General features: G+C 57.8%; 1 protein-coding gene across 1 annotated transcript in view; it reads right to left on the bottom strand.

The window, feature by feature from the left end:
- ARNT2 (aryl hydrocarbon receptor nuclear translocator 2) overlaps positions 1–20017 on the bottom strand; it is an 84465-nt gene that overhangs the window by 11272 nt on the left and 53176 nt on the right. The window contains 4 exon segments of the mRNA XM_070400450.1: positions 1126–1277; positions 4499–4573; positions 5587–5721; positions 9885–9961. Coding sequence (XP_070256551.1) covers positions 1126–1277; positions 4499–4573; positions 5587–5721; positions 9885–9961 — 439 coding nt within the window.

Here is a 20017-nt window from a genome sequence, read left to right as displayed (position 1 = left end):
ACCCGGCGGCCTGAACAGGTGCCCGGCAGGTGAGCGGGAATGTCCGCCTCCTCCGTGGCCCCCAGGCCGCTCCTGGCTCCCCCCGGGCGTGAGCACCGAGGCCCTGGAGGGAGCGGCCTCGCCCTGCAGGGAGCCACCTGAGGGCGGAAAGGGGGTTCAGAGAGGGGCCCACGGGGGCCTGGGAGACCCCAGGACCCGGCCAGAGTGAGAAGAAAGCAGGGCAAAGGCCCGGCCGGCGTGGCTCCGTGGTTGAGCGTCGACCTGTGAACCAGGAGGTCAGGGTTCGATTCCCGCTCAGGGCACAGGCCCGGGTTGTGGGCTCCATCCCCAGTGGGGGGCGTGCGGGAGGCAGCCGGTCCAGGATTCTCTCTTATTATTGATGTTTCTCTCTCTCCCTCCCCCTCCCTCTCTGGAATCAATAAAAATCTCTATATGTGTAAAAAGCCAGCAACTGGAACGCTGTAAGGACCAGAACAACCCGTCTCTACGCTGCCCACTGTGGCCAGCGAACCCGTCGGATCTGGGGGTGGGGATGGCCGGCCAATCTCCCACGGTCCCCCCCCCATCCCAATAGGGGGCAGGGCCCACTGGCCAACCTCCTGCAGCCCCTCCCTCCAGCCGGCTCTGCCCCTGATCATCCCCCCCGTACCCCAATAGGGGGTGGGTCTGGCCCTGGCTGGTGTGGCTCAGTGGGTAGAGCACCGGCCTGCAGACTGAAGGGTCCCGGCTTCCATTCTGGTCAAGGGCACACGCCCGGGTTGCGGGCTCCATCCCCAGTTGGGGGCCGTGCCGGAGGCAGCGGATGGATAAGGGGGAGCCGCGGAGACCCTGGGGGCACCGTGCCGATGACCGGGCAGCAGGGAGACCACGCGTCCCCGATGTGCCCGCCCCCAGGCCCTAGAGCTCTCGCTGTCCTGCCGGCTCAGTGGGACCCAGGGCCCAGGCACCACCCTCAGGCGATGGGAGGGGGACGGGGCCCGGGGGGCAGCCAGGGCCCACTGTGCCGGGGGTCCTCCCTGGGCCTGGGGCCTGGGGACCTGCCAGGGAGGGAGGGGCCCAGGTCGGGGTCCCAGCTCGGCGCCTGCAGGGGGAGGGGGGCCTAGGGAGCAGGGAGGCGGCACCCACTTGACGTTGGTGTTGGTGCAGATGAGGTACTCGATCTCGTCCGAGTACGGGTTCTGGAAGGTGAAGCTGCTGGTGCGAAGGAGCAGCCACTCCCGGTTCTTGGTGCGGAAGCGGTACATGACGGACAGCACCTGGCCCTTCAGCTTCACCACCTGCGGGAGGAGCGGGCGGAGTCAGCGGGGGGGGACGGGGCCGGGCCAGCGGGGGCTCGGGGCCGGGCATCGCAGCCAAAGACGAAGGCCCGGCCAGCCGGCGTGGGTCAGGGGCTGAGCACTGACCTGTGAACCAGGAGGTCAGGGTTCGATTCCCGGTCAGGGCACAGGCCCGGGTGGCGGGGCCCATTGGGGCGCGTGCAGGAGGCAGCCGATCCGTGATTCTCTCTCATCATGGATGCTTCTCTCTCTCTGTCCCTCTCCCTTCCTCTCTGACATCATTAACAATTAAAAATAAAACAAGCCCTGACCGGTGTGGCTCAGTGGATAGAGCGTCCGCCTGCGGACTGAAGGGTCCCAGGTTCGATTCCGGTCAAGGGCATGGACCTGGGTTGCGGACACATCCCCGGTGGGGGGCGTGCAGGAGGCAGCTGATCAATGTTTCTCTCTCATCGATGTTTCTAACTCTCTATCCCTCTCCCTTCCTCTCTGTAAACAATCAATAAAATATATTTTAAAAAGTAAATAAATAAAAAATAAAACAAAACCCGTTGGACTGGGGTTCCCAGGCCCGGGGCAGGCATACCATCACCACCAAACATTCCTCATTCAGGGATGTTTACGCAGAAGGGTTTCCCCTCGTGCAGGCACACAGTAGGTGCTCAGCAGCACACAGTAGGTGCTCAGCAAACAGCAGCTAACCGGGTGACCGGGGCCCGTCCGTGACCGGGGCCCGTCCGTGCTTGCGTTTAAGGGCTAAGTTCAAGGGCTCACCCAGCGCCTTCTGTGCTTTTGCAAAAATAAGCCACTTCCCTTCGTCAACATCTGTCGCCGCCGCTGTCGGTGGCTGGAGCCCAGAGAACACGGACCCGGGGCAGGCACTCCGGGGTGTCCCCGCGGCTGCTCGGCTCCCCCGACACCCCCCCACCCCCCACTGACCCTGTGACCCCGGAGTGCGGCTCTCGGGGTTTCTGCGTGGCCGTCGCCTCCCCCAGCTGGGAGGCGGCTCACAGCACAAGAGTTCCTGCAGCCGGACGCCAGGCGGGACCCGATGTTAAATTCCTTCCTTCTCTTTCCAGAACCACCCGGGTTCGGACCTCGCCGGGCCTTTGCTTTCCTGGGGTCCGAGCGGAACATGGGGGCTTTAGGGATCTGCTGTCTCTCTCCCCACAGGGGCCCCGGGCTCAGGAGGGAACGGGTGCTCCCGAGATTCAGGGACGTTTACGCAGAAGGGTTTCCTAGGATGCAGGCACATAGTAGGTGCTCAGCAGGCACATAGTAGGTGCTCAGCAAACAGCAGCTAAGCCCTGGCCAGTGTGGCTCAGTGGGTAGAGCGTCGGCCTGCGGACTGAAGGGTCCCGGGTTCGATTCTGGTCAAGGGCACGTACCCTGGTTGCAGGCTCCTCCCTGACCCCAGCCCTGGTCGGGGCGCGTGCAGGAGGCAAACCATCAATGTTTCTCTCTCACATCGATGCTTCTGTCTGTCTCTCCTTCTCCCTCTCCCTTCCACTCTCTCTAGAAATCAATGGAAAATATCCTCGTGCCCTGGCCGGTGTGGCTCAGTGGATAGAGCATCGGCCTGCGGACTGGAGGGTCCCGGGTTCGATTCCTGGTCAGGGCACATGCCCGGGTTGTGGGCTCGATCCCCACTGAGGGGCGTGCAGGAGGCAGCTGATCGATGATTCTCTCTCATCACTGATGTTTCTCTCTCTCCCTCTCCCTTCCTCTCTGAAATCAATAAAAATATATTTTAAAAAGTATATCCTCAGGTGAGGATTAAAAAAAATAAAAACAGCAGCTAATAATGACGACGGTCATGATGCAGTCATGGGGGGGGAGGGGCGGTTGGCAGGGGCGGTGGCATCTGAGGAGGAGGCAGCTGTGGGGTGAGGGGTGCCTTGGGGAGAGATTGACGGGCTTCTCTTTCAGAACCACCCGGGTTCGGACCGCGCTCTACCCACTGAGCCACACCGGCCAGGGCTTAGCTGCTGTTTGCTGAGCGCCTACTATGTGCCTGCATCCTAGGAAACCCTTCTGCGTAAACGTCCCTGAATCTCGGGAGCACCCGTTCCCTCCTGAGCCCGGGGCCCCTGTGGGGAGAGAGACAGCAGATCCCTAAAGCCCCCACATCCTGCTCGGGCCCCAGGAAGGGAAAGGCCCAGCGCGGTCCGAACCCGGGTGGTTCTGAAAGAGAAGCCCCTCAATCTCTCCCCAAGGCACCCCTTACCCCACAGCTGCCTCCTCCTCAGATGCCACCGCCCCTGCCAACCGCCCGCCTCCCCACCTCGCTCTGGGCCAGTGGTTCTCAACCTTCCTAACGCCTCGACCCTTCAATACAGCTCCTCATGCTGTGGTGACCCCCGATTTCATGGTTACACATTGAACATAATGAAAGCAAAGTGATCAATCACAAAAACAATCTGTAATTATAGATGTGTTTTCCGATGGTCTTAGGCGACTCCTGTGAAAGGGTCGTTCGACCCCCAAAGGGGTCGCGACCCACAGGTTGAGAACCGCTGCTCTGGGGGGTCCGAACAGCCCCCAACACGCCTTCCCCCCCTGACCCCCTCCCCCATTTCTCCTCGGCACACCCGGCTGCCAGCACCGTTTCTCCAGCAAACACGGCCCTGCCTGAACCCCAGGAATCCTCACTGACGTGACCCGGGAGGGAATCTATTTATTTATTTTTTAAATATGTTTTTATTAATTCCAGAGAGGAAGGGAGAGGGAGAGAGAGAGAGAAACATCCGTGATGTGAGAGAATCACGGATCGGCTGCCTCCTGCACGCCCCACACAGGGGATGGAGCCCGCAACCCAGGCCTGTGCCCTTGACCGGGAATCGAACCCTGACCTCCTGGTTCCTAGGTCGGTGCTAACCACTGAGCCACACCAGCCCCATTTCATCCCCCCGCCCCCCCCAGGCCCCCCCAGAAGCCGGCCACCCGCACACACTCATTCTTCTCCCCACAGCCCTCATCCTTGTCAGGTCTGGGGCTGCCCCTCGTGCGGAAGGTCCTGCCATTCCTCCCACGCTCACCCACCAGGACCCGCCCCCCGCCCCCCCGTGACCCCCACCCTCTGCCACTGTCTGTGACGCGGTCACGTCCGCCTCACGGGTCTGTCCCCCCTAGAAGGGCCCCGTGAGCTCCCTGCAGGCCACATCCGCGTGGACCCCGCTCCCGCCTCCTCCCCCGTCGCCCGGCCACGGCCCCGGCGGAACCTGCTGGAAGCTCTCGCGCAGGTGGCTCTGGTCCTCCGAGTGGCAGAACTCCAGGATGTCCTTCCCCAGCAGGTCCTGAGGGAGGAGAGAGGCTTCCGTAACCCCGGGCCCCCCCTCGCGTCGTTTGCGTGTCCCTGTGAGAGGCCCGGCCAGTGTGGCTCAGTGGATAGAGCCTCGGCCTGCGGACCGAAGGGTCCCGGGTTCGATTCCGGTCAAGGGCACGGGCCTCGGTGGCAGGCTCCTCCCCGGCCCGGGCCCTGGTCCGGGCGCGTGCAGGAGGCGACCCATCGAGGTGTCTCTCTCACATCGATGTTTCTCTCTGTCTCTCCCTCTCCCTTCCACGCTCTCTAAAAATCAGGGGGAAATATCCTGGTGGGCGGGGGGGGGGGGGGGGGAGGGTTAACAAAAAGAAAACAACAAACATTATCGCTGTGAGAGCCGGGCGCTCACTTCCACCCCCTCCCCCGCGTCTCTCGCTCACGCCAGGATGCTGGGGGAGAAGTCGGTGAGCGTCACCTACCCCGGCGCCACCACGAAGCCGGCTGCCGGACCCCAACCCCGGGCCCTCTGGCCTCACCGACCCCGACATCTCACTTCGCTACGTCCCCGGGCCCGCGGGGTAGGAATGCATTTTTATTTTTATTTTTATTGTATTTTAAGATTTAGAATAACCCCCTTATTTTATTCAGTTTTTATTTGCTGTTCATCCTCCCCCGAGGATATTTTCCCACTGATTCTGAGAGAGAGCGGAAGGGAGAGGGAGAGGCAGAGAGAAACATCGATGTGAGAGAGACACACGGATGAGTCGCCGCCTGCACACGCCCCGACCAGGGCCCGGGCCGGGGAAGAGCCTGCCACCCAGGTCCGTGCCCTTGACCAGAGTCGAACCCAGGACCCTTCGGTCCGCAGGCCGACGCTCTAGCCACTGAGCCACACCGGCCGGGGCTCCAACTTCCACGGAGGGCCACGGGCTTCCGTGCCGTGGGCCCCAATACCACGTGACTGCGTTGTGTCCCAAACGAAGGAGGCGAGGACGGTGCATAGGCAGCTCCATCTTCCTCAGCAGCCGTGAGCTGGGGGCGACCTACCTGGGGCTGGTAGCCGATGACGCTAATGCAGCGGGGGTCCACGAAGGTGATGACCCCGTCCGCGTTGTGGCGCGACAGGAACTCCGTGGGCACCGCCATCCCGCTCATGTCCATGCACACGGGGGAGCTGGTCACCTGCCGGGAGCGGGGGCCGCGGTGAGGAGGCTGGGCCGGAGCCGGAGCCGGGAGGAGCCGCGGGGACGGAGGCCGGTCCGCAGAGCCGTCCACGCTCTCAGCCCAGCGAGTGTAACACCAGCGTGTCAAAGTCGCAGCCCGCAGGCCGCACGTGGCCGTAACGGATGTGTTTGCGGCCCAGCCAATGTAACGGTACATGAGGATCGTTTTAATAAAAATTTCATCACTTAATTTTTATAATATCCTGTTGTTCATGATCTATACTAATAAAAGGGTAATATGCTAATTAGACCAGAAGACCGTCCGGATGTCCTTCTGGACAAAGCCATGGTGGCAGGACTGAGGAAGAGTTGGTCAGGGGCAATCAGGCCAGGAAGGGGGGGCAGTTGGGGGCGATCAGGCCAGGAGGGGAGGGCAGCTGGGGGTGAGCAGGCCAGGAGGGGAGGGCAGCTGGGGGCGAGCAGGCCAGCAGGTAGAGTAGTTAGGGGTGATCAGGCAGGCAGGCAGGTGAGCGGTTAGGAGCCAGCGGTTCCGGATTGCGAGAGGGATGTCCGACTGCCGGTTTAGGCCCAATCCATGTGGGATCGAGCCTAAACCGGCAGTCGGACATCCCCCCGAGGGGTCCCAGATTGGAGAGGGTGCAGGCCGGGCTGAGGAACACCCCTCCTGTGCACAAATTTCGTGCACCGGGCTTCTAGTCTATATATAAAAGCTTAAGCGATAGAACAATGTAACAACCAGGCAACCGGTCACTATGATGTGCACTGACCACCAGGGGGCAGATGCTCAACACAGGAGAATTTGCCCCTTGGTGGTCAGTGCGCTCCCAGAGCCAACCTCCTGCGGTCCCTCCCCCTGGCCGGCCGGCCCCATAGGCCCCAATCACCGGCCAGGCCGAGGGACCCCACTCGTGCACGAATCTGTGCACCAGGCCTCTAGTTATTACTAACGAGCTACAAGGTTCGCTAATGACTGGTGACTGTCATCGTGTTGCGTTCACGTCCCTTACGCGCCTCACACACAGGCGCACCGTCTCTCCCCACTGATACCGGCAGCGAAGGTTCCAGCAGCCGATGGCCACGTCCTTGGTCTGGGACTGACCTGCTTGGTGTGCGCAACAGGAAATACCTCGCTTCCGGAGAACGAGAGAAATGGGTTTATCTGCGTGACGCTTATTCATTTGTGCAGTTACTCAGGGTCTGGTGAGTTCATGTCCAAGAAAAAATAATGATTTTTATTAAAATGTTCTATTATTTTATGTGAACGATGACACATTTATCTCAGCCCTTTGCATTCAGCGTCTCCATCGAAACAAGCCTGCGTTTCTATGAAAACGGAAGCTTTTGTTCTTTTGCGGCCACGTCCACGCAAACCGTGTTCATCTGGCCCGTGTCAGCCTCTGAGTGGGACACGCTTGGTCTAAGCCACTGGTCGGCAAACTCATTAGTCAACAGAGCCAAATATCAACAGCATGACGATTGAAATTTCTTTTGAGAGCCACATTTTTTTAACTTAAACTATATAGTTATTAACTTAAGTAGAGTCCTCCTAAGGCTTAGGAAGAGCCACACTCAAGGGGCCAAAGAGCCGCATGTGGCTCGCGAGCCGCAGTTTGCCGACCACGGGTCTAGGATATTCCAAAGCCCGGATCACGCCTGAGGCCAGGGGTGGGGAAGGTCTGGCCCGAGGACCGTATAAGTCCACTAAATCATAGGCTGTGGCCCTGCCAAGGCATCAGGGGTGAGTTAATTAAAAGTTTGAGCAAAGCCAAAACCGGTGTGGTTCAGTGGATAGAGCATCAGCCTGCGGACTGAAGGGTCCCGGGTTCGATTCCCGTCAAGGGCATGTACCTGGGTTGCGGGCACATCCCCAGTAGGGGGTGTGCAGAAGGCAGCTGATCGATGTTTCTCTCTCATCGATGTTTCTAACTCTCTATCTCTCTCCCTTCCTCTCTGTAAAAAATCAATAAAACATATTTTTAAAAAAAGTTTGAGCAAATAGAGCAGGCTGATCTTTACGCTGATACTCTTGTATGGCCCAAGGATCTACACTGATAAAAGGGAAATATGCTAATTAGACCGGATGTCTTCTGGATGTCATTCCGGACGTCCTTCCTGATAAAGCTGGGGCCCAGGTGAAGCCGCCCAGGGATCCTGGGTGCCTGCCGGCGGCCGGAGGGAAGCCTGGGTCCCGGGTGCCGGAGGGAAGCCTGGGTCCCGGGTGCCGGAGGAAAGCCGGTGCCAGCAACCGGGGGAAGGAAGGCCTACTCTTGCATGAATTTTCATGCATCAGGCCTCTAGTGATGTTATCAATATCAAAATGGGCCCGGCCAGCGGGGCTCAGTGGTTGACCTATGAACCAGGAGGTCACGGTCTGATTCCCAGTCATGGCACAGGCCCGGGTTGCGGGCTCCATCCCCAGTGCAGGGCGTGCAGGGGGCAGCCGATCCACGATTCTCTCATCATGGATGTTTCTCTCTCTCTCTCAATTCGGGCGTTCTTGAATATTTTCAGTGGAAAATTCTCACAAACAGTGATTTTAAAGTTGGTCAGGGCTGCCACTTCAGGAAAAATTTTTTTAAAAATATATTTTATTGATTTTTTACAGAGAGGAAGGGAGAGAGATAGAGAGTTAGAAACATCGATCAGCTGCCTTCTGCACGCCCCCTACTGGGGATGTGCCCGCAACCCAGGTACATGCCCTTGACCAGAATCGAACCTGGGACTTTTCAGTCCACAGGCCGACGCTCTATCCACTGAGCCAAACCGTTTCCGGCATGGAAAAAATTTTTTTAAAAAAATATATTTTTATTTATTTCAGAGAGGAAGGGAGAGAGAGAAACATCAACTATGAGAATCATGGACTGGCTGCCTCCTGCACGCCCCCTAGTGGGGATCAAGCCCACAACCCGGGCATGTGCCCTTGACCGGGATTCGAACCCGGGACCCTTCAGTCCCGGGACCCCTCTACCCACTGAGCCACATTTTTTTATAGACATGTGGGGAAGGTCCGAAGCTTGTGTATACAGACTCGTAGGGCGTGCGACAGGTTAAAAGGGGTCCAGTGGGAAGTGTCTGACAATCTGAACGAACTCATGACCGGCCGGGACCCCATCGGCGAGCGGCCTTGGGGCAGGGCAGGGACACTGACCACGACCGTGGACAGAAGACTCGGCTCTGAGCCAAGAACCGTGCAGGCGGCGGACGGACGAGGCTGAACAGACACCACCATCGAAGGTGACAGCGCTCAGCCCTGGCCAGTGTGGCTCAGTGGATAGAGCGCCGGCCTGCGGACCGAAGGGTCCCGGGTTCGATGCCGGTCAAGGGCACGGGGTACCTCGGCTGCAGGCTCCTCCCCGGCCCGGGCCCTGGTCGGGGCGCGTGCAGGAGGCGACCCATCGGTGTGTGTCTCTCCCATCGATGTTTCTCTCTGCCTCTCCCCCTCCCTCCCCGTCTCCCTAAGAATCAATGAGAAACATCCCCGGGGGAGGAGGAACAACACACAACAGAGAAGGTGGCAGCGATCAGGACGCCGGCCCAGCCACTGAGGGGGACATCCGTGTTTCTAGACCAGCGGTTCTCAGCCTGTGGGTCGCGACCCCTTTGGGGGATAGAACGACCCTTTCACAGGGGTCGCCTAAGACCGTCGGAAAACACATCTATAATTACATATTGTTTTGTGATTCATCACGATCCTTTAATTATGTTCAATTTGTAACAATGACAATCCATCCTGCATATCAGATATTTACATGACGATTCATCACAGTAGCGACATGACAGTGATGAAGTAGCCACGAGAATAATGTTATGGTTGGGGGTCCCCACAGCATGAGGAGCTGTATGAGACGGTCGCGGCATCAGGAACGTTGAGAACCACTGGACCAGACCCAGAGGGAGCGCCCACGATGACACACAGGGAGGACGCACGTGTGGGGGACGGAGTGACCCGACCCTGGGAGTGACGAGTGTCTGCAGGCCCCGCTCCCAGCTCCCTCTGCTCCCGGCCCAGCCTCCCCTCCTCCCGGAGCGAGACCCGGGCCCCGGGCCCCGTCCTGAGCCCACGGGAGCCCGGGCGCGGTCACCAGACCCACGGGGCCCCCCCTCTGCGCCATGCCCGGCCCTGGAGCGGGCGGGCCGGGCCGAGCGAGCAGCGCCTCTCACCTGCAGCCGGCCGATGGCCACCAGGCAGTACTTGCTGCCCTGTCCCACCTCGGCGTCCTCCTCGGGGATGGTCATTCCTGGAACGAGAGAGGCGGGCGTCAGGCACACGGGCGCCCGGGCGGACGGAAAGGGGGTGAAGGTGCCCCGTGATTTCACTCCGGCCATCAGAACGCGGGTCCAGGGCTGGTCCTTCGGGGTCGGTGTGTGAGCCGGGCAACCAGCCCCCCACCCGCCCCGCTCTCTGCCTGGCGTCTGTATTTATTTTTTATGTATTTTATTGATTTCTTTCAGAGAGGAAGGGAGAGGGACAGAGAGAAACATCGATGAGAGAGAAACATCGATCAGCTGCCTCCTGCACACCTCCCACTGGGGATGTGCCCACAACCAAGGTCCATGCCCTTGACCGGAATCGAACCCGGGACCCTTCAGTCCGCAGGCCGGCGCTCTAACCACTGAGCCAAACCGGTCAGGGCTCTTTATTTTTTTTAAATATATTTTTATTGATTTCAGAGTTGGAAGGAGGAGGGGGATGGACATCCATGATGAGAGAGAATCACGGATTGGCTGCCTCCTGCACGCCCCCCCGCTGGGGACCGAGCCCACAACCCGGGCCTGTGCCCTGACCGGGAATCAAACCGTGACCTCCTGGTTCACAGGTCGATGCTCAGCCCCTGAGCCACGCCGGCCGGGCTGCCCGACGTCTTTCGATAACTTCGAGGTACCTGTGGCCTGCACGTGTGGGCGCCGACGCAGAGGAGGTTAAGGAAGATGGAATGCGAGCGATTCCTTTACGCGTAAACGCGCCCAGACGCCCCCGGTCAGAGCGCGGCCGGGAGATCGGCCACGTGTGATGTGACCGGGTTTCTGAGCACCTACTCAGCGCCTGACTTTCTGCTGGGGACCAGGGACCCGGGCCACCTCCTCCTCCTCCTCCCCCCACCTCCCGGGGAGCTCACGGCGGGCGGGGGAGGGACTGTCAGGATGCCATCTGGTTAGTGTTAGGGCCGGGGAGGGGCACGCGGCCAGGGCCGGACGCCAGGGCCCCGAGGGCCGGGCCGGGAGGGGCCGCTTCCTGGCAGGGACGGGGCTTATCTGAGCGGTTTTGGCCATTGGAGCGAGATTTCGACGATTCCCCGGTGGGTTTCCCAAGCTCAGTGGATCCTTCTAAACCACCTTTGCTTGTGGCCTGAATAAACCTGAGTAAGACACACACACACACACACACACACCAAGTGGAACTAGAAACTGCTATTCGGGAGGGAATTCAGCTCCAGCCAGAAACGCTTCTCAGGCCCTGGCCGGTGTGGCTCAGTGGATAGAGCGTCGGCCTGCGGACTGAAGGGTCCCGGGTTCGATTCCGGTCAAGGGCACGGACCGGGGTTGCAGGTTCCCCGGCGCCGGTCGGGGCGCGTGCAGGAGGCAACCAATAGGTGTGTCTCTCTCACATCGATGTTTCTCTCTGTCTCTCCCTCTCCCTTCCACTCGCCCTAAAAATCAATGAACCGGTGTGGCTCAGTGGATAGAGCACCGGCCTGCGGACTGAAGGGTCCCGGGTTCGATTCCGGCCAAGGGCATGTACCTGGGTTGCGGGCACATCCCCAGTGGGGAGATGTGCAGGAGGCAGCTGATCGATGTGTTTCTCTCATCGATGTTTCTAACTCTCTATCCCTCTCTCTTCCACCCTGTAAGAAACAAATAAAATATATATTTTTTAAAAAATCAATGGAAAACTATCCTCGGGTGAGGATCAAAAAAAAGAAGGAGAAGAAAGAAGGGCTTCTCCGATCCTCAGACAGGGTCGCCCGGGGGGAGTCTAACCCAGGACTCACATCCTCACGTGCGAATGAAGACACATTTTCCCCTGATTCCGCCAAATGGGGAAAAACTCCGCCTCCGCTACGAGGAATTCAGGCCACTGGTCCCCAGCCCCCGCCCCGCGTCCTCTCTGGGGATAGCAATTATTTTAGGGAAAAAAAAAAGTTTCTTTGGCCAAATGCGTTTGGGAAGCACAGTTTAAACAATAATAAAGAGGAGGGAACCGTGGCTCAGTGGTGAGCGTCGACCTGTGAACCAGGAGGTCAGGGTTCGAGTCCCAGTCAAGGGCACAGGCCCGGGTTGTGGGCTCGATCCCCAGTGGGGGGCGTGCAGGAGGCAGCCGATCCATGGTTCTCTCTCATCATGGATGTTTCTATCTCTGTCTCTCCCGCTCCATTCCTCTCTGAAACCAATAAAAATAGATTAAATATAAATCCTTTCAAAGACTGAGCAAGACCCTACTGCACCCCACCATCATTTTCAGGAACAATTTGAATCAGAGGAGAAAGGATAGGGAGAGAGAGAGAGAAACATCCGTGATGAGAGAGAATTGTGGACCAGCTGCCTCCTGCACGCCCCACCCTGGGGATCGAGTCCCCCCTGGGAATCAAACTGTGACCTCCTGGTTCATAGGTCGACCACTCAACCACTGAGCCACGCCGGCTGGGCGTCAGCATTCTCTTTTAAAAAGCAAACATCTTGCCCTGGCCAGTGCGGCTCAGTGGATAGAGCGTCGGCCTGTGGACTGAAGGGTCCCGGGTTCGACTCCCGATCAAGGGCACATGCCCGGGTTGCAGGCTCGATCCCCAGTAGGGGGCGTGCAGGAGGCAGCCGGTCCGTGATTCTCTCTCATCATGGATGTTTCTATCTCTCTATCCCTCTCCTTTTCTCTCTGACATCAATAGAAATATATAAAAAAATAAAATCATTTAAAAAAGAAAGAAGTGTCATTGCCACCCGGCCGGCGTGGCTCCGTGGCTGAGCGTCGACCTACGAACCAGGAGGTCACGGTTCGGTTCCCGGTCAGGAACTGATGTTTCTGCCTCTTTCTCCATCTCCCTTCCTCTCTGAAATCAACTTTAAAAATAGTGTGATTGCTAAAAATAAAAATTAAAAATTAAATAACAGGAACCGTGAAGAGCAGGTTGGGATTGAGCAACTCTCCAGGGATTTGTAAGAAAAGAACCAGGATATTGGAGCCAAACTGTCCGTGGCAGGAACAACAGATCCGAGAAATCAAGACCCGGCTCCCGGGGGCGAGCGGAGCCGGCTGGGAGCAGCAGTCACTTGGAACCATCTAGACAAATCCTCCCCCGCCCCCCGACTCCCCTGCACAGGGAGGCCAGAGCCTGCCCACAGGGGCCCGGCCCAGCACCGGGTAAAATGCATGCAAACAGGTCCTGGCCGGTGTGGCTCAGTGGATAGAGTGTCGGCCTGCTGACTGAGGGTCCCGGGTTCGATTCCAGTCAAGGGCACATGCCCGGGTTTCGGGCTCCATCCCCAGTAGGGGGCGTGCAGGAGGCAGCCAATCTATGATTCTCTCTCATCATGGATGTTTCTCTCTCTCCCTTCTTCTCTGAGATTAATTTTTTTTTAAATGTGTGAAAACAGACCCAGCCTAGACCTCCCTGGGGGAACCTCTGAACTCCCAGGAAAAACTGCACACAACCCACATGGTGGGAGGAAAGGAAAAGGAAGCTGGTCTCAGCCCCCCGCCCCCCAGCACGGGCCTCTGGGGGTGTCTTGGGCGCTCTTCTTCTTCTTTTGTTTCCTTTAGGGATTCTTCTTTTGACTCACACTCTCCATGGCGCTGACGGAGAACCCCTCACCCAAGGCCCTCCAGCTGCCACACAAGAGACGCCGGATGGACTCATCAAACGCTAAAGGGACCACAAGGTGAAGTACCCATTCGCCTCCTTTTTTATATAAATACTAGAGGCACAGTGCACGAAATTCGTGCATGGGAGGAGGGGGTCCCTCAGCCCGGCCTGTGCCCCCTCGCAGTCCGGGAGCCCTCGGGGGATGTCCGGCTGATGGCTTAGGCCCGCTCCCCTAAGCTGGCAGTCAGACATCCTTAGCGCTGCCGTGGAGGCGGGGGAGGCTCGCCAGCCGTGAGCCCAGTGCTGAGTGTCTGCCCCCTGGTGGTCAGTGCACGTCATAGCGACCGGTCGTTTCGCTGTTTAGGTCAATTTGCATATTAGCCTTTTATGATATAGGATGTTTTGTTTTTTGTTTTTATTTCAGAGAGAGGGATAGAAACATCCATGATGAGAGAGAACTGTGGATCGGCTGCCTCCTGCATGCCCCACACTGGGATCAAGCCCGCCACCGGGCCTCCTGCACACCCCACACTGGGATCAAGCCCGCCACCCGGGCATGTGCCCTGACCGGGAATCGAACCCTGACCTCCTGGTTCGTAGGTCGATGTCAAACCACTGAGCCACGCCGGCCGGGCGAGGAAGCATTTTTTTCAACCTGCAAATTCCTGCCTCTTGTGTACGTTTATGCTTCAGCTCCGATGTTACTCTGCCGGGTAGGTTCTCAGGGATGGTGTCGGCCAGAGTGTGGGAGAGAGACGCCAACCGGGACCCTCCCAGCTCACGGAGGCCCCGTCCTGCGTGCTCCCCTGAGTGCGTGCCTCCGCTCTGCCCGACCCAGGGCTCAGCAATGACCTGCACGCCTCCCCGTCTCCTCCAGTGGGTGCTGAGCTCCCTGCGGGCGGGCGCCAGGCCAGACTCGCTCTCAGATTCCTTGAGCCTGGGACGTGCCTGGGCCCCAGCAGGTGCTCACAAGTGTTTACGGAAGGAAAAGTGAGCCTGGGCCGGCGTGGCTCAGGGGTTGAGCGTCGACCTAGGAACCAGGAGGTCAGGGTTCGATTCCCGGTCAGGGCACAGGCCCGGGTGGCGGACTCCATCCCTTGTGTGGGGCGTGCAGGAGGCAGCCGGTCCATGGTTCTCTCCCATCCTGATGTTTCTTTTATTTTTAAATATATTTTTATTGATTTCAGAGAGGAAGGGAGAGGGAGAGAGAGAGAAACATCCATCATGAGAGAGAATCATGGATCGGCTGCCTCCTGCACGCCCCGCACTGGGGATCGAACCCACAACTCGGGCCTGTGCCCTGACCTGGAATGGAACCTGGGACCCTTCAGTCCGCAGGCTGACGCTCTATCCACTGAGCCACACCAGCCAGGGCTCATCACTGATGTTTCTCTCTCTCTCCCCCTCTCTCTGAAACCAATAAAAATATATATAAAAAAAAGGGGGGGGGGAACGTTAGCATGGCATCGCCCTGCCTGAGAACAGGGGGTCAGAATACCCTCCACCCACCACCCTCCACCGTAGGAGCTGAGGCCGCGGCTTTGGGGTCTCCTTAGGAGAGCGGTTCTCAACCTTCTGGCCCTTTCAATACAGTTCCTCATGCTGTGGGGACCCCCAACCATAACATTATTCTCGTTGCTACTTCATCACTGTCATGTTGCTCCTGTGATGAATCGTCATGTAAATATCTGATATGCAGGATGGCCTTAGGTGACCCCTGTGAAAGGGTCGTTCGACCGCCAAAGGGGTCGCGACCCACAGGTTGAGAACCGCTGCCCTAGGACCTCCCTGTGGGTCCCCAGCAGAGACGAGGCCTGCTGTGCACACGCTCCACGGCCCGGGGCCGGGGTTTGGGGGCGTAGGGTCGGGGCTGGAGCCAGCAGGCTCCCGGCACTGCCCTGTGAGCTGGCGGCCTCCTTCCGGACAAGCAGCCTTTGGCGACTTCCGAACGAAGGAAAAACAAACACACCATGTTCGACAAGCCCCTCGGGATCAGCTCACGGAGGGGCTGAGCCGCCTGGCGAACCAGCAGCCCCAACCCCACCAGGGCTCTGGCTCTCGGCGGCCGGGGCTTCCTGGGGGGTGCAGGTGGCGGGTGGGGGGGTGTCACACGCTCCTGGGTCAGCCCCACTGCCAGCGAAACGGAGGTTTTCCACGGATGTTTAGCGGATGAACCAAACAGGGCGGGTGCCAGCTGCTGGAACAGAGGCCTCGTCACGGAAACCAGCTCCAGGCAGAAGCTGAAGGTCAGCCTGTGCCACGCGAGGCGCTGGCGGAGGCCGCTGACATCTCCAGACAGTCACAGTCTCCGGGGGGGGGGCCGGCTGCACCCCACAGCACAGCAACACGGGCCGTCATGGGGGGCTTCCTCCCTAGTATGATGAAGCATGTTGAAGCATGTTGAAGCATGTTGAAGGGACCGCACATGTTTTCGAGGCTGAACCCATTAAGGGTCAGACACGGGCAGGAATGGCCTGGGGCCGGGGCCGGCAAACTGTGGCTCGCGAGCCACGTGCGGCTCTCTGGCCCCTTGAGTGCGGCTCTTCCTAAGCCTTGGGAGGACCCTCGTTAAGCGAATAACAATGTACCTGCCTGTATAGTTTCAGTTTAAAAAACTTGGCTCTCAGAAGGAATTTCAATCGTCGTACTGTTGATATTGGGCTCTGCTGACGAATGAGTTTGCCGACCACTGGCCTGGGGCTCTCGTCTTCTGCTCCTTTTTTTTTCTTCTTCCTTGAGGGATTCTTTTACTCACACTCCCCCCCAACATGCTCAGAATGAAACCGATGTCACGAGCCCTATAAAATGGGTTAGGCTGCCCCGGCCGGCGTGGCTCAGTCGGTTTGTGCACTGCGAAGTCCCGGGTTCGATTCCCGGTCAAGGACACGTGCCCCGGGTTGCCGGCTCGATCCCCAGGGTGGGGCGTGCGGGAGGCAGCCGATCCGTGTCTCTCTCTCATCATGGATGTTTCTCTCTCCCTTCCTCTCCCTCTCTCAAATCAACAAAACCTATTTTTAAAAAATAAAAACAAAACGCTGTCGGGCTCACTGGGAAGGCCACGGTGTCCCAGGAGGGGCTTCCGAAATATACCGGAACTCTCCGCGATGTGTATGTTTTTTTTAAAAAATGTATTTTATTGATTTTTCACAGAGAGGAAGGGAGAGGGATAGAGAGTTAGAAACATCGATGAGAGAGAAACATCGATCAGCTGCCTCCTGCACACCCCCCACTGGGGATGTGCCCGCAACTCAGGTACATGCCCTTGACCGGAATCGAACCCGGGACCCTTCAGTCCGCAGGCCGACACTCTATCCACTGGGCCACACAGGCCAGGCCTCTCTGTGCAGGAGGAGGGGGAGGGGATTGGTCTAGATCAGCGGTTCTCAACCCTCCTAACGCCGCGACCCTTTCACACAGTTCCTCACGCTGTGGGGACCCCCAACCATAAAATTATCTTCGTTGCTACTTCATCACTGTCATGTTGCTGCTGTGATGAATCGTCATGTAAATATCTGATATGCAGGATGGATTTTCATTGTTACACATTGAACATCATTAAAGCATCATGATTGATCACAGAAACAATATGTAATTATAGATGTGTTTTCTGACGGTCTTAGGCGACCCCTGTGAAACGGTCGTTGGACCCCCAAGGGGGTCAGAACCCACAGGTTGAGAACCGCTGGTCTAGACGGTTCCAAGTGACTGCTGCTCCCAGCCGGCTCCGCTCGCCCCCGGGACCCTGGTCTCGATTTCTCGGATCTGTTGTTCCTGCCACGGACAGTTTGGCTCCAAGATCCTGGTTCTTTTCTTACAAATCCCTGGAGAGAGTTGCTCAATCGCAACCTGCTCTTCAGGGTTCCTGTTTAATTTTTTAAGTTGATTTCAGAGAGGAAGGGAGAGGGGGAAAGAGGTAGAAACATCACTTCCTGATCGGGAACCGAACCGTGACCTCCTGGTTCGTAGGTCGACGCTCAGCCACTGAGCCACGCCGGCCGGGTGGCCATGACACTTCTTTCTTTTTTAAATGATTTTATTTTTTAATATATTTCTATTGATCTCAGAGAGGAAGGGAGAGGGAGAGAGAGAGAGAAACATCAATGATGAGAGAGAATCATGGACTGGCTGCCTCCTGCACGCCCCACACTGGGGATGGAGCCCACACCCCGGGCGTGTGCCCTGATGGGAACCGAACCGTGACCTCCTGGTTCCTAGGTCGATGCCCAACCCCCGAGCCCCGCCGGCCGGACCCTAATAATCTTTTTCCGAGGCCCTTGCTGGCTCCTGTCCCTTCAGGTCATCTTCAGAGACGCCCAGGGTCGCCTGGGGCTATTTTAAGCCACGCTGGTGCTGAGGGAAGTTCATTTTTCCCTGAGCAAGTCATTGTTTACACGTCAGGATGCTGAGCTCATGAGCGAGCTGGACAGCAGTCCTCGTGGCCGTTAACGAGCCATGGCGGAGGCATGAAGCGAGGCGCCGCCCAGAACTCCGCATCCCATGACCTCACGGGGGGGGGGGGGGGGGGAAGGGGGTAAGAGCGCCAGTGACCTCGTTTCAGCGCTCAGCCCGGCGGCCCGATGGCTGTCTCCGCCATCCTAAAACTCTTCCAGCCCTGGCCGGTGTGGCTCAGTGGTTAGAGCGTCGGACCTGGGACTGACGGGTCCCGGGTTCGATTCCGGTCCAAGGCACCTGCCTGGGTTGCAGGTTCCCCGGGCCTGGTTGGGATGCATGCAAGAGGCAACCGATGGACGTGTCTCTCTCACATCGATGTCTCTCTCTCTCTCTCTCTCTCTCTCTCTCTCTCTCTCTCTGTCTCTCCCTCTCCCTTCCACTCTCTCTAAAAAAATTCAATGGAAAAAGAGCCTCGGGTGAGGATTAACAAGAATAAAAAAATTTCCACGAAAATAAAATAAAAAATGGCTTTGGAAATTCTGGCAAGAAATTCTTCCATCGACCCGTCCATCCCTTAGGTCTGCTGTTTGTGAGGCCTCAGCAAGAGTTCCTTCCATCTTTCCTTCCTCCTCCCCTCCCATCCCTCCACCCCTCCCGTCTTCACGAAACACCTGCTAAGCGCCAGGCCGAGCTGAGCACTGGGCTGAGGGAATGCATGAAGCATGAGGGTCTAAATCAGGGGTGGGGAGCCCGGCCGGCGGGGCTCGGTGGTTGAGCATCGACCTGTGAACCAGGAGGTCAGGGTTCGATTCCCAGTCAGGGCACATGCCCGGGGTGTGGGCTCGATCCCCAGTGGGGGGCGTGCAGGAGGCAGCCGGTCCATGATTCTCTCTCATCATTGATATTCCCATCCATCTCTCCCTCATCCTCTCTGAAATCAATAAAAATCTATACTAATAAAACAATAATATGCTAATTAGACCGGACATCTTCTGGACAACCTTCCGGACGTCCTTCCGGACAAAGCCACGGTGGCAGGGCCGAGGCAGAGGAGGTTAGGGGCAATCAGGCCGGCAGGGGAGAGCAGTTAGGGCAGTGATGGCGAACCTATGACACGAGTGTCAGAGGTGACACGTGAACTCATTTTTTTGGTTGATTTTTGTTAAATGGCATTTAAATATATGACATAAATATCAAAAATATAAATCTTTGTTTTACGATGGTTGCAAAGATCAAAAATTTTCTATATGTGACACGGCACCAGAGTGAAGTTAGGGTTTTTCAAAATGCTGACACGCCGAGCTCGGAAGGTTCGCCATCGCTGGGTTAGGTGGATCAGGCCGGCAGGGGAGAGCAGTTAGGGGCACCAGGCAGGCAGGCAGAGTGGTTAGAGGCCATCAGACAGGCAGGCAGGAGAGCGGTTAGGAGCCAGCGGCCCTGGATTGGAGAGGGTGCAGGTCGGGCTGAGGGACCCCCGCCCCCACCCCCGCACAAATTTCGTGCACCGGGCCTCTAGCATATTATAAAAATAAGATTGGCATCTTGTGTTTATGCTGCCTAACCTGCTGCTGTTTTAAAACTTCCCGGTACTTTGCGCCTCATTCCTACATGCCCCCTGAAGCAAGCCCACTTCACAGCTGCCCTGCGTTCCATGGGATAGAAGTTCCAGGCTATTTTTTAAATACATTTTTACTGATTTCAGAGAAAAAGGGAGAAGGAGCGAGAGAGAGAGAGAAAAACAACACCCCACACTGGGGATGGAGCCCGCAGCCCAGGCCTGTGCCCCGACCGGGAATCGAACCGCGACCTCCTGGTTCATAGGCCGACGCTCAGCCACGGAGCCACGCCGGCCGGGCCAGGCTACTTTTAACCTTAACTTCTCTCTCCCTGAAGTCTAGATGAATTCAGGGTTCTCCTTAGAATAAATCCTTCCCAGCGGAATTTCTGTACGTTCAGAAAGGCACAGTTTAAGGCGCTGAATACACACGAATAGAGCTGTTGTAGGGAAGGTCTGTGCTGGCGTGTCTTCCCACCAGCAGGACGCAAGTGTGTCCGTTTTTCCGAATCTCAACAACGCTGTGTATTTTGTCTTTTTCACTTTTTGCT

The sequence above is a fragment of the Myotis yumanensis genome, unplaced genomic scaffold (assembly GCF_028538775.1).
Source record: "Myotis yumanensis isolate MYYU_CA2020_CCGP unplaced genomic scaffold, mMyoYum1.0.hap1 SCAF_20, whole genome shotgun sequence".
Taxonomy (NCBI): domain Eukaryota; kingdom Metazoa; phylum Chordata; class Mammalia; order Chiroptera; family Vespertilionidae; genus Myotis; species Myotis yumanensis.
The sequence above is the reverse complement of the archived record's forward strand: the minus strand, read 5'-3'. Positions and strand labels throughout refer to the sequence as shown.